General features: G+C 50.9%; 1 protein-coding gene across 1 annotated transcript in view; it reads left to right on the plus strand.

The window, feature by feature from the left end:
* The window catches only part of LOC120765465 (androgen receptor-like), a 41190-nt gene that overhangs the window by 12309 nt on the left and 14133 nt on the right, over positions 1 to 14748 (plus strand). The window contains exons 2-3 of the mRNA XM_040090356.2: positions 6482 to 6633; positions 13707 to 13823. Of these exons, the coding sequence (XP_039946290.1) occupies positions 6482 to 6633; positions 13707 to 13823 (269 nt within the window). The remainder of the gene's footprint in view (positions 1 to 6481; positions 6634 to 13706; positions 13824 to 14748) is intronic.

The following is a 14748-nucleotide window of genomic DNA, read 5'->3' on the forward strand; positions in this document are numbered from 1 at the left end:
GCAGATAGAGCTGCTATCCACTCCTAGACATAATAAGGCAAAAGATTTTTATGCCCCTGCAGTTTTGTCTCTGCAATGGTTTGGTCTTGGTATAAATGTGCCTAAAAATAAAGCAGTTCTGCTGGTAAGTTGTGGGACCAGTGCTGCAGTGCCACTGCAGTGATCTCTGGCATCCCCCACTGCAAGAGGGGTGGGAGGGGGCTGCTCCCTGAGGTGGGGAGTTCTGCTTTTTGCTCCCTGTCTATCCCCAGGGCTCTATGCTGTGCCAGGGGGAGGGTGCTGGCTCGGGCCATGTGCCTCCCCAGCTGGGTGCCAGATCTGTGATATTTGTGGTCTCATGTTTCCATGCTGGATCCCGCCCTTGTTGCTGACTGTTTTTGCCTTGTGCTTCCTCCAGTGGAGAAATAAAAATGCAGAATTTGCGGCACTGGTTTCCTTAGCAATAATTCCACTGTGAAAGGAAGTGGGGAAAATATTTTGTGTTTTAAATATCTGAGTCTGGGAATGAATCCTGGCATCTCTCAGCAACCCATCTGGGAGCTGACCACTGACCTTTGGCCACCAGCACAACTTGATCCTTGTTGCCAAGTTAAATTCCAAATATGTTTGGAGTTCCATGTGACACCTATTGGAATTGTTCCACCCTGGGTTTCTCTTGGTTGCCCCATACCAGATGCTGTGGTTAGCTGTGGGACCATGGTAGCCTTGGGGGCCACATGGCCAGTTCACCTGAGGTGCTGTGCCCCATGGCTGGACTCTGGTTCAGCGTTCTGCTCTTCTGGAGATCCACCCGGCACACCAGCTGTGAGAAAAGCCACCAAGAACTCGCATGCCCTCTTCCAGAGCATTTTATAAGCATCACTGCACTTGATTTTGGAAGAGAGAAAGGTAAAAGTTCTCCTGCAGGTGAAGATGTTGGCATGTGGCACCACAAGTCTGTACTCCGGGTGCTTTCCTGGGAGCTGTAAACCTGTACCCACATCTGGCATCATGGCAGTGTCTCTTGGAGAGTAAAAAAGAAAAAAAAAAAAAAAGAAAAAAAAAATCTCAAGTGTCTCATTATTTGTGATTTTCTTTACAGGCGCATTTTCTTTTTGTGAGCAGAGGAGATGGATTTGAAAATGGAAAATTATGGTGTGGCTTACACTAACTGCATAAATATCAGTGAGGACAGAGCGTTTCCTTGGGAAATAAGTAGGGTTCTCCATGCAACAAGGATGCCAAGGTCCTGTCCTTGGTGACTCCAGGTGACTCTGCAGTCACCAGGAGGACACAGTGTAGGGCTCTGATGACCTCGGGACTGCTCCTCAGGGCTGCAGCCTTGCTGCTCCTTGTTTGCTTTTTTGTCTCCTTTGTGCTTTGTAATCAGGTGAGTTCCCATCCGAAGTGACCTTGCAATGTGCTTGTGCCATCTCTTTTTGTCAGTACCTCCTCCATCTGGGGGATCAAGTGTTCCATCTTCTCTGAACTGATTTATTTAAGCTGCTCCCTGAACCTCTGGCTGGGCATCAGGCTTTGAGGCAGAAGTTTTGGTGTCAGCTGTACCAAATGTGGCCAGTAGCCAGCAGCCTCCGCCATGGCCGCTGGTGAGGTGCTAAAGCTGCAGGGTGGCTTTGCCCAGGCTTTGCCTTCCAGGTGTAGAAAACCTGCCACCTTTCACCTTTTTAAGCTCATGTTCTGCTTCTTCCTTATGGGTGATTGGGAGGTAAGAGCCCAGAATGGCCATTAAATGAGGGGACTCCCCAGTAGGCTAGGCTATGCCATGGCTCTGCCCCGTGTCCTGTTGATGGGTGTGCAGTGCCTCAGCTGGCAGGTTGGGGCTGTCTTCTGAGTGCAGGGACAAACAGTGGCTGGGTCCATGCAGCTCCAAGCCTGGAGCAGCCTTCGTGCACAGCAGAGAAGCGCAGGAGAGAAAAGAGCCAAGGGTTGGGAGTGGGAGGGGCTTCAGCTGCAGTGGGGACGCGCTGCGTGAAAAATAACCTGTCAAAATAAGTAAACAGAGTGTTTGAAAACAAAAAAGCAGAGTTTAATTTGGAGATTTGAGAAGGGATTTGTGCAGCTATGCCTGTGGAAGCTATTTGTGCCTGGGCTAGAGATCTAAGCCTACTCCTGGGAGTTGCTGGTGGGAGAACATTTGCTTCCTTTGAGGTGCATTCCTCCTGCCAGCCTACACTGCTGGGATGCTTAGAAAACCCATTGTCATCTGCTCATATTTATGCTCATATTTATTTAAATCCGGTGAGCATCCAGTTCCTATGTGTGTTTACCAGGCCTGGGGCTCATGCTCTGCCCTGCTCTGCTCTCAGAAGCTATTGTGCCTCTGCTGCCATAGTACACAAAAACAAGGTATGGGCAGACTGGAAACATACTCAAGGCTGCTTAGCAGAAAGGACATTAATTAAGTGTACAAAACTGCATGTTTATAGATTAAATGGCTCAAAGCATTTTACAGATGAATGCTTTGAAGTTTCTGTGCAGGTCATGCTATCTGGATGAGTGTGATGTGGTGGCTGTGAGTGCAGGCTTGGCTCAGCTCTGGCTAGAGCCAGCAGCAGCCAAATGACAGAGCAAGGGGACACAAGGATGTGTCCCAAGTGAGCAGCTGTGCCTTTTGCTGGGCATGGGTCTGCCCCTGGATGGAAGTCACAGAACTTCATCCAGTCTAGAGCCCCACAGCTGCACTGAGGGGAAGCCAGTTAATTTAATAGTGCATTAGAGAATGTCAGGCACAGGTGAGGCTATTTTAAAGGCAGAGATTCCTCCTGATAACATCAGAGTGTCTCAGAAATGACAGTATGTGAAATGAGCAGATAGGAGTCTGTGTCAGATGAGTTCATGTGTGAGTGCTGGCACAGTTCTGAGCTCAGCATCCTCCTAAGCACCTGAGTTTGTGAGTGAGTGCTGGTTGAGTTCTGGTCTCAACACCTTCTTGAGCATCACAGATGTGGAGGTTTTGGACACAGCACCGTGAAGGTGCAAACCCCCTTTCTTCAGGGAGTATGGGACCAGGGTGCTCTGCTCTGCGGTTCCTGTATGGAGTGAGCTTGGGGTGTGTGGCAGCTGCCATCATTTTATCCTGGCCTGGCTTAGGGGTGGGAAATAGTGGGCAAGGGGGCAGTTGTGCCCTGGGCTCCTTTCAAGCAGCCTGTGCCAGCTGTTGCTGAGATGGAGACTTCCTTTGTAGATGGGGAGAAGTGGCTGGCTCTTCTTTTACCAGTGTTCGCTCTTGGCTTTCTGGGGACGTTGTGAAATGTGGCTGTTTGGTGAAATTTAACTAATGACAAATTAATACTTCATTGCAAAATGATAGTTTCTACTCCCCAGAAGTATTTGCGTGTGAGGGGAGCTAAGTAAATCCTCCTTAAATTTCCTTACAACCTTCCTTACAACCCTTCTAAGTGGGAGTAAGACTCACCCTAGGGCTGTAGAAGATACTGGGGTTGTTTTTCCCCTGCCTCTGAAAGCCACCAAGCTCCCTTTGTGACAGCGGTGACCTTGGCCTTCAGGGAGCGTGTGCCAGGCCTGGCATGGCCGCTGCTGTCACCCTGGCCTGCGGGGAGCGTGTACTGGGCCTGGCATGGCTGCTGCTGTCTCCTTGGCCTTCAGGGAGCATGTACTGGGCCTGGCATGGCCGCTGCTGTCACCTTGGCCTTCAGGGAGCATGTACTGGGCCTGGCATGGCTGCTGCTGTCTCCTTGGCCTGCGGGGAGCGTGTACTGGGCCTGGCATGGCCGCTGCTGTCACCTTGGCCTTTGGGGAGCGTGTACTGGGCCTGGCATGGCCGCTGCTGTCACCTTGGCCTGCGGGGAGCTGTACTGGGCCTGGCATGGCCACCTCTGTCACCTTGGCCTTCGGGGAGCATGTGCCAGGCCTGGCATGGCTGCCTCTGTCACCGTGTCCCAGTTGTGTCTGCCCTGCCTTGCTGCCGCCCTGCCTGGGGCCCTGCAGCGGGGCTGACGCTTTCCACGCGCCGCACCAGCTGCGAGCTCTCCGCAGCGCATGCAGGGCTGGTTTTGTTCTGCCCTGAGCACTCCTGCGGCCCTGTGCACCAACACAGCCCCACCGAGGAAAAACTTGCACCCAGAGGAAGGCTTGGAAGCTGTTGGTGGCGATCTGGGTGCTGAGCCACCCCTCGTATCCTTCCTGAATGGGGATGAGGGGATGTGGCACGGCCGTGCACTGGCACCTTGGGGCAGGTGGCACCTGGGGCTCTGCCCAGAGCACTGCTGGCCCTGCAACTTCTCCAGGCACCTCTTCGGATCCTTTTCCAGTGTTCTGTATTACCTGCGCGTTTTGAGAACACCCTGCAAATGTCCCTTGGAAACTGGCAAATGCATCGTTAAGGGAACCATTAGCATAACTCACCCTGAGTTGCTAGAACATTTTTACATCACGTTTTTCTTGCAATACTCTCCCTAGGAAAAAAAAGAAAAAAAGAAAAAAAAAAAAGAAAAAAGAAAAGAAAAGAAAAGAAAAGAAAAGGCAAATTGGCATTGTTTTAAAGTCAAGGGCATCCCAGGGGTAGATGCTTCAGCTCTGGGCAGTGGCTGCTGGTAGGGAACTACAGTGGTGCTGTAAGGCCTGTGGTAGAGCCGCTCCCCACCTGCCTAAACACCACCTCCTGCCCCTTGGGGTGCTGGGGCTGTGCACACCTCCTCCTTACCCCACGAGGGGCCTGTCCCATGGCCAGGAATCACCTTCCATGTCAGCCGGTGTCCTTCAGTCTCCAAACATTGGTGGCAGTGGGGACAAGGGTGGCTGAGCAGGGAGGGATGTGCGGTGAGCCCTACCCAGACCCGTGCCTGACAGGGGCATGAGTATGGTGTATTCTGGATGCACACCTGCTGGAAGGTGTTTCTGTACTTGCACAACTCTTCCCATACATGAACAGCTCTTTAAAAGCTGTTTCAGAAGCCACTCATTTGCAAACCTGCTTTGCAACTTCAGATAATTAATCCTCAAAAAAAACACAGGGTCCTCTGGGAGTCCTGTGTCTGTTGTCACGACACCTGCTGTGAGAGGCCCTGCTGCTCACGGCACACACGGTGCTGAGTGTGGGGGAGACAGAGTGGAAGCCTTATGGAAACAGGGAAATGAGCACTGCTGGATTTCTGACTACACAGAGAGGAGAAAAGAGGTGTTGGGTCATTAGCAGAAAAACCTGTTATGTGTGAATCTAAAGCACACTGGATAAAGAAGATATTTTTAGCCAGGCTCTTCTATGTGCTGCTGGTATTCCTCAGCAGGGTCTGCTCTCCAGCAGCCCCTCTCACCCAGTGCCAGGGCTCTATAGCACATGGCATGGGGGAATATGGGAGTACCCTGAGATGGGTGGTGGGATCACACCAGGACGGGTGGGATGCCACGTAAGCCAAGAAATGAAAACATTTTTCACAACAGGATGGTGCAGCCAACTGTGTCTCCTCCATTTTATCAGTAATTCAAGAAAAGCCTTGGAAATAGAGATGGTTGGGGAAAGGTGGTTGAGCTGTATCTACACATGAGTCACTGATTGCTCCTGTTAAAGAGATGGGAAATCACTCAAAAGGTTTCTGCTGTAAGAATTGAGGATGAAATTGCTGCTCCAGTTACTGACCTGAAACTGAGGTGGGATCTGCACAGCTCCCAGGTCAGGGACAGGTGAGGACAGGGGGGCTTTTCTGGGTATAAAGGTTTTTTGAAGACATCCCATCTTTGTCACACTCACTGTTGTTGTAACCTGATTTCTCAGAGCTCACCTGCAAGCAACGCCAAAGCCAGAAATGAAAGGGGATTTTACCCAAGAGTTGCGGTGACCTGCAGACTATTAAAAGCTAATTGTCTCATCCAGTGGTTGCAGAAAAATGAGTTCTGGTAATTAACTCAATGTGCTGGTGCTTTCCAAACCGCCTGAACCTATTGGCTCCTGATTTGAATAAGCCCCTCTCCTCCTGCCATGCCCTCTGGAAAAGCAGTTTCTCCATGGATCTGATCAAACAGATCAGATCAGGTTGGGGAGGGGATGGCACCAGCTGAGAGAGCAGAATCTGGGTGTGCGGAATGGTGAGGTGTTGGAGAAGGGGAGTCAGGCGCTGGGGACATCTTGGCATGGAGGTTAATGTGACATCAAGCGGTTGGCAGTGCCATGCTCTGCCTTGTTTGGTGCACGAGCTTCATTATTGAAGCCAAAATTCCGTGGTGTCTGCAACAGCCACTCTCAGTCACCTTTTCTCCCTAGGCTGTGCTGTCACTGTGTGTCACTGTCACGGTACTTTGACACACTTTGTCGCACACTGCATACACTGGATGGTGTCAGGAGGGGCACCCAGCACGGTCTCTGCATAGTCAGGGCCAGGCTTGGCTCAGTTGTTGCTCGCCCTCTTGCTGCTCAGCGCCTGGCTGATCCATCCCTGCAGTTCTGGGTTTGCCATCACCGTGCTTCCCACAGCTTGTCCTGACCACATTTGCTGACCCTTCTCTTGTCATCTGTTTTATGCTGCAGGTTGGAGGCTGGCCATGACCATGTCCTGCCCATTGATTATTACTTCCCACCTCAGAAGACGTGTCTGATCTGTGGAGATGAAGCATCTGGGTGCCATTACGGAGCCCTCACATGTGGGAGCTGCAAAGTGTTCTTCAAACGGGCAGCTGAAGGTAATGGGGACAGAGGAGAGGGAAGGTCACTGCCCCACTGTGGTGGCATTCCAGGACATCTTAAACCAGGAAAGGAGAAAAATCAAGGATAAATTTATTTTTTTCTCCTGCATTTGTCATTTCATTTTACAGATTGCTCTCAAAAAGCAGCCAAACCAGCTTGCCAAAATACAATTCTTTTCAGTGGCATTGAGCAGCCTCGACTCTTAAAAGGTGTCCCTGCCATGGCAGCGGTGCGGGCCAAGATAGTCTTTAAGGTCCCTTCCAACCCAAATGTTTCTGTGATTCCATGATTATCTTAGTGACCTGGAGAGCCCTTGGAGCAGTCAGTTCTTGCTTCTCTTCTTGACTCTCCAGAGTGCTTTATGCTCCCATCAGCCCACCTGTGGTCTCAGATACACAACTGCCAGTTCAGAGGAGGCTTTTTCTCTCCTGAAGCCATTCCAGAAGGTCACTTCTGTGACTACCCACAAGACAGCACAACCCTCTGTCCATCAGGAGCCATGCTCTGACCTTGGGGTCCATGATCGTTCTCCCCAGCCCGTGAGAAAGCAACTTCTCCTTCATGTCCAGCTCTGTAGAGTCAGGCTCTCCGGGGATAAGTGTAAGCCCAGATGTTCCCTCTCAAGCAAGGTCTTTGTACCATCTTTCCTTGGGAATGAACATGCAGAAGCACTCAGCCCAGCTGTTTCCTTAGGCTGTGCCTCAGCAATATCTGATTTCTACCTGCAGTTCAGCGTTGTGGCTCTTGGGCAGCAGTGAGAGTCTCTCTTGTGGAAGATGAACTGTCCGGCAGTATAACATGCCTGTAGTCACTCCTCAGGCTTGTTGTCAGGAGAGATGGGCCCTCACAAGCCATTTTTCCTTGGTGCTAACACAGTTTATGTGGGCAGGCCGTTGGCAGCTGGTGTCACTGGCCGTGGTGTCCTCGGGAGAGGGCTGGCAGCAGAGATGGGGACAGAGCTTCTGTCTCACCATGACCTTCCCCTGTGCCCAGCCTCTCCTTTATACCAGCAGAGGTCCCAGGCTAGGGGCACTCACCTGCTGTTGTCAGCATGCTGCTTCTATATCAATTAGTTCAATTATTATTATCCTGCCTCTTTTTGGAGTCGTGTTTCCCCCATTCCCCTGTGCCAGGAGGCAACTTGCCAGGGAAGAATAGGGACTATGCCACAGGGGATATCAGTGTCCTGTTGCCAGAAAAGGGCAGTCAAATAATAGTTAATAAATTTTGCATATTTCTCCCAAGTAAATAATTTGCAGATCTGACTCTGCTGCACACCAGCTCTGTGTCAAGCCAAGTGGGTTGGCTTGTGCGGCCAGAGTAAATAACAGATGCTTGTTTAAGTCAGCAAGTTATTGTTGATTTATAGTAAGTGGAGTCTTGGCTCTCAGTCAGATGAACTTCCACTGGAACGCCTGTGTCTGCGGGTAGGTGTGGGAGCTGTGCTCCCCTGGCACCAGGGTGGGCTGTCTCCTGGGGGTGACAGAGACTGGAGGTGCCCACGGGCAGAGGGGCAGCCTGGCAGTCGTTCCCTCTCCTGATTGTGTTGTATCCTTAATTTAAATGGTATTTTTGTCTCTTCCTGTTTTTTCAGCCTCGCAGTGCGGCAGAGGGTTGAGAGCATTTGGTTGTGTTGGGATTGGGCAGCAGCCCTTTGCCTTTCCTGAGGAGCTGTATGTGTGTGCAGGGAGGAGCGAGGGGCGGGGGGGGGCTGCCAAATAGTGAGGTTTCATCTTAGGCTACCCTGAGGTACATGGGTAAGTCTTTATTTTGGGGAGGTGACAATAAATTGTGCTCCTTTATAGGTAGTGAATGCAGGGATGGCAGGTGATGATTTTTGTTCTAACTTTTGGTGAGTTTTCCAGACAGATCTCTTCCTTCTTAAAGCTGACAAGCATTACTCAAAACTGATATTTCAGTGCGTTCTCATGTTTTAAAGTCCATAAAATGCCTCTCAGAAAACCTTAGGTTGCCTTTGGAGACTTTATAGCAGTAGATCAAAATGCTTCCCCATGAGAAAAGAAACCTGTTACCTTCCTGGTGCTGGTCTCAAGCCATGGCCTTCAGTGGAGGGAGCAGCAGAGGGCTGTGACTGGAACAGCACAAATGGCATCTCGGAGGAGAGGGAAATAGCTGGGAACATCACTTCTTTTTTATTATATTCTTCCAAGATAATAGTGAACTAACCTGGCAGAGATTCAGGGATATTTAAGGAGGTTTTATAGACGTGCACTGGCTTCCAGGGTGAGAAAGGAAAAAAGATTTAAAAAAGAAAAAAAAAATAAAAAAAAAAAGTTGTGACACGGATTCTTCTTCTCTTTGGACACACCAAGGGGTTTATGGGCAGGAGCAAGTCACCCTGGCTTTGATGAAATATTTGACAGATTTGAGGCGTTTCACAAGTTCATCTTCAACTGCTTTTTCCAGAAAGATGCTGGAAGAGTTAATAGAAAAGACAAGAATGTTGTTCTGATCTCGTTTTGCCAGCTCTCGTGATTCACAGACTCTCTCAAGATGTCCAGGCTGTGTCCAGGCCAGCACTGAATCAGTGAATCTGAACCCTGCAGATTCCCCTCACCAGTGGGGATCACCTCGCCTGCAGGGTCACCACCCTCGTTTGTGACTGAGCCCAGGGTTGTAGTCTCTCTTGCAGTCACCTGCCCCAGGGTCCCAGCAGGGAGAGTCCAGAGGGCTGGGTGGCTGCCTTGTGACCAGGGCTGCTGCTCCTCTGCTGCCCACAAAGGAGAGCTCCCGCTCCTCATTTGGTGAGCAAAAACTCACCCAGCTCAGCACTGATGCTGCTTTTCTCTGCACAGGTAGGCAGGACACCTCCGAGCATGGCTGGGCTGGGTTTTACACACAGGATTTCAGTTTTTGTGATGCCACCCTTGTCCCTGAAACAGGAAAATGCTTCAAACAAGGCAGCTCCTGTTTCTGTTACCTTCAGTTTCTGCTGTCCTGTTCCATCCAGGAGGGGGGTCATCATGTCTCTGCATATACCCCTGGAGAGAAGCAGATCTTCCTTGTCCTTCTGAGGTGTCTGAGATCTGGTGGCCACCTTAGCCAGCCCAGAGCTGCCTCCATGCAGCATTCCTGGCAGCGTAGGACTGGGATGCTTTGGACTGTGTTCCTGATGGGGCTGCCTTTAAATAGCAGAGAGTTAAATGAAAAAAACACCACAGTATTTGGCAATTTTCCTAGCAGGCACCCAGCCAGGCTGCTGTGCAGGCTGCTCTGAGTGCCTCTATCATTCTCCATATGGATTAGTGTTCCATGTTCTGACCTACTGAGGATTAGCCTTACACCAGAGAAATATCTCTGGGCCAACTCAACAGTTTCTTGCTAGATTTCAAGACGACACCAAGTTAAAGTGAATGTTTGCAAAGATCCTTGCCGTGTTATATAAAGATTTCTCCTCCTTCCCAGGCTGATGTGACACGTAAAGAAATTGAGTCTGCAGAAGGTTCAGTGGTGCTGCAGTGGTGGGTTTCTTGTGATTGTTTGGGTGTTATTTGCCTTAAAAAGCCATGGGGAGAGCAAAAGATAGGATGACGAGAACATAGGGAAAGCTCTGGGTGCTTTCCCTATGCTCACTGTAGCCCCCTTGTAAATACAGAGGACTATTCAGAAGATGATTTTGGCTAAGGTTGTTCATCAGCAGTGGCTCAGTGCTGGCTCTCGGGACCCTTGTGGCTGAGCCCTCCAGAGATATTAATAGGAGCATCACATGGGAAGGGTGCCAGCACCAAAGCTGCAGGCTCAGCTCTGGGCATGGCCCTGCTGGTGACAGCCCCAAGGACCAGAGGCTTTCCAGGAGAGCTCTGGAGCCTCCATGGTTACATGAGACTCGGGGGAGTTGCTTTCACAGAAGCACATTTTATCCCCCAGCTGTTAAAATTCAGTTTGTGCCCTGAAATACAAGGCTCTCTGTCTTCCAAAAGGCATTTACTGTTTTTTCACATTTACAGTCATATATCTTTCTCCAGATGTTTGCACAGATTACTTTGTGGTCTGGAGGACAAAGTTAGTCTGGGCACAACAGCTTGTGTGACAACAGGCTGTTAGATGATTCCTCTGGGTTGAGCAACTCACCTCCATAAATCATTATTTTAGTCAAGAAGAACAGGAGAACAGTTCCTTCCCTTGGCTCCCAGTGTGTGCTGTGGTCCCAGGAGATGAGCAGGAGGGCTTGAGGGGATGGAAGTGTCTTTCTGCCTAGTGTCAGGTGGCCCAGAAGGGGCCCAAGGTGACGGGGACATTCCTGACAGAGGGGACATGGTCACTGCAGTGTGTTCATGGTGGGGTCTGCTGCAAAGATGCTCCCTTGGGGTGGCTGTGCTGGTCTGGGAAAGCAGAGAGTGCTGGGTGTGACTCCTCACCTGTGCACATGTCAAACAGGACCTGGGTGGCAGGGGAGGAGGTGAGACTCCTCTGGGTGACATCTGCAGTGTCCTCAGCGGGGCAGTGGTCTGTGGGTGGGCGCCTTGCCAGTGCCCTGGGGTAAGGACAGGCTGGGTGACGGGCCTTGCAAAGAGCAGCACCGCTGGGGAACACCGGAGAGTGGGTGTAAGGCTTGGACCTGTATGTACAGGTCTGCAAAGCAAGAGCCTCTGCCTTGGAGCGACATGAGAAAACACCCTGTTGTTTGCAGGGGAGAAAAGGAAAACAAAGAAGTAGTTTCCGTGTTAAGCTCTAGAGAAGGAAAAAAAACCAGCTCATTTATCTTTAAATAAAGAACAGTTGATTTCAAATGTCTGACCTTGCTCTGTAATGAAGAGAGTGAATTACCCTGAAATTAGGAGCAGGTCTCTGTGTGTGAGAAGTCACATCAGAGGGAAGGAACTTACCCACATTCCAGCCACCCTTCCCTGTTCTCCCACCTTTTGGAGCTGGTGGTTCCTTTCCTGGTGGTGAAAGGGAAATCTCTGCATCCCAAGGAATTAGGGCAAGATGGACTCGGCTCATTCTCACGCCCAGCAGCAACAGCAGCAGCATGACCAGCTGTGGCTGTTTGGTTCTCTTTAACAGCATAAAGCAAACAGGGCTCACTTGTGCAGGCCCAGGCAACAGAGAACAGGTTCCTGCCCCAAAGAGCCTGTCCATGAACCATGAAGCTGGCCTGGCCATCTCAGCAATGTCACTGTACCATGACCATGGGGAGAGCTGTTGGCTGCAGCTCACAGCCTGTGCTGCTTCGGGGTGGCACGGCCATCCTGCAGCCTCCTGCAGTGTGCCCTGTTTGTCCTCCGGGGCACTCCGCCTGCTCCCCGGATCGTGGGAGAGGCTCTCTCTCCACGTCCCTGCTCAGCAGCTCTGGAGCTGGGAGATGCTGCTGAGGAGCAGATGGGAAACAGCACAGTGGCCTCACTGAGCAAGGCTTGGACTCCACTACCAAACCTCACCTGTGCTCCCCTCCTGTGGGTGCGTGATGGAGACAGAGTGGAGTGGGGGATGAGCCCACGTGTTGGGGTCTGTCCAGATCCTGGGGATGAGGAGGGCACTGGGGTTGTGCGGTGCTGCTCCTAACACAGGAGATTTTGGAGGAGCTATGCCTGATCCTGGAACATCCTAGGGGGCTCAGGCAGCTGAATCTCCTTCCAGCTCTCTGTTCCTCAGAAAGTAGGACGCCCATTTGTGAACACCTTAGAAGGCTGAGTGCAGGGAGTATGGCCTCAGCAATCTGTGCCCCTGGCATAAAAATAACTCCAAGTAACCCAGTTTCAGCTGAAGTTCTTTGTTACTGATCCTCTTCCTCAATGAACTGCTGAAATGGAGTTTGTGCTCCCTTTAGGGGATTCAGGTGTCATCAAGGCTTGCCTGAGTATCCTTATCACGGGAAATGAGCCAGGGAGAGGGTGAGAAGAGTGGTTCTGCGGACAGTGTTAAAATGATTTAACAGGTGTGACATGAGGAGGGTCATGCAGGTGATGGCTGAGGCACAGGGGTGGGTGATGATTCGCTTTGAAGAGGACAGTTCTGAGAAGGCCAAATATGGAGTGTTTGTGCAGCCCCTGGGTGCTGTGAGAGGAGTGGGCTGGGTGCTGAGCCCAGCCAGGGGAGTCTATAGGAGTGACAGTGGCAGCTGGTCCTGCCAAAACCATGGCCAGGTACAAGCTGCAGGGGTCCAGAAGAGCACTGTGAAGGCTTCAGGCAGTGGCAGAGAGGGCGTCAGTGGCGGAGGTGTGGGGGTTGTAAAATCTGTGCACCAAAATTGGTGCATCCCATGTCAAAACTGGTACGTTAAGGGGTTGGATTCAGCCTCATCATTTTTGCAGATCACTGATGACTCCAAAGGGCTATTCCTATAGGAATGCAGAAAGTAACCCCTTGCAGGATGATAAATAAAAGCAATGGGATGGTTTCCCATGTGGGCTGCCTGTGAGTCTATACGCTGCACCTCTCTGTTTTGTGCTGAGTCCAGTTTGGTTTGGAACAGGCTGAAGAACATCAGATAAATCCTGATCCAGTAAATGTGTTCAAACTTGGCAAGAAAAGTGATGGCTTGTCTGTCAAATGGGGCAGTGAAAAAAGCTGTGGCCTGGAGCTGCACGGGCTGCTCTGAGTGAGTGCAGGGTGAGTCTGAGGTATGGGTGACTCTGACCATAAGTAACTTCTGATTTTTCTGCACCTCCCCAAAACCCACAGCTTCACACCGCTCCCTGTACAGGGAGTTGGTGGTCCCAGTTCCCTCCTAGCTCACTGCAGATGCATCCCAGGGGACAGGGGGACATCAGATTCACCTGTGGAGCAGCAGCTCCCCAACCCCAAATCTGTAACCTGGAGACAACACACCCAACTCGTGTTGGGTGGCAAGAAAAATAATTCAGCCCCCAAAAGGTCTGTACAGCATCATGGTTATAAGGGGACTGATAGGTGAGTATTGTGGCAGAAGGATCAAACAGTGGGGTTTGGTGGTCTGGGAGAAAATCACCAAAAGCCACGCAATAGATGGACGACATTTAAAAAGTGAGAGCCGAACTCTCCAGGCTGCCCTTGGTGATCCCAAAAGAGCCCAGCCCTTGTCTCCCTTGGTACGCAGCACCCATCTTCCGTTTCTCTGATGTTTTAGGTAAACAGAAGTACCTCTGCGCCAGCCGCAATGACTGCACCATCGACAAGTTCCGAAGGAAAAACTGTCCCTCCTGCCGCCTGCGGAAGTGCTACGAGGCCGGGATGACTCTCGGAGGTACGGCCAGGGTCCCCTGCTTGGTCCCTGCACATCCCTTGGTGCATGAACAGTCAGTAAGTGGCTGGAAAATAAAGCTGATGGAGGGTGATGAAATGTGCAGGAAACATTTTCAGGGTTCTAATAACCAAAACTGTGAATTTCAATAGCTTTTGTTTGTGTTTCAGGAAACATACTTTTCCCTGATTTTAAACCTTGTGAATCTAAAAAAAAAAAAAAAAAAAAGTAAATAGCAGGGTGAATTGGTTCTGGCTCCTGGAGCCTCAGAGCAGAGCACTCCCCTCTTTTGATGGGATTATTCCAAGGCAGAAATGGGCAATTTCTTGGTGAAATTACAACCTCAGCGTTTTCCTTTGCTGCTCCTGTGTCCCTGGTGAGGGTTCTTGTTACAGTTTGTCTCTGTTCCCAAACCTGTAGCCCTACCAAAACTGACAGCGCCGATATCCAAAATCTGAGGTTTTCTGCTTATATTCTATATGCTAGTGTTGATCATTGGGTGTCTCCTTGTTGAGTTCATTTGATGAAATCCTTCCCTGTGTGGTGAGGCCCTGGCACAGGGTGCCCAGAGAAGCTCTGCTTACCCCGTCCCTGGAAGTTTCCAGGGAAGGTCAGGTTGGACAGGGCTTGGAGCAAGCTGGGAGAGTGGAAGGTGTCCCTGCCCATGGCAGGGAGTGGCACTGGGTGATCTTTAAGGTCCCTTCCAACCCAAACCACCCTGTGATTCTTGATGTTACAGTGAGCAGGAAAATACCCTGGAAAAGGGGGCTAACAGACCTGCCCCTGCTGGGAAGACCTGGATTCCAGGAGCAGCTTCTGGGGCTGCAGAGAGGAGCCCCAGCAGTGCCAGGCACAGTGCAGGGGGGCAGGGGCAGCCCAGACTGGCTGGGTGTGTCAGCATTTTGGGTTAAATCCTGACCCTGCTGCT

Source organism: Hirundo rustica, chromosome Z, assembly GCF_015227805.2.
Source record: "Hirundo rustica isolate bHirRus1 chromosome Z, bHirRus1.pri.v3, whole genome shotgun sequence".
Lineage (NCBI taxonomy): Eukaryota > Metazoa > Chordata > Aves > Passeriformes > Hirundinidae > Hirundo > Hirundo rustica.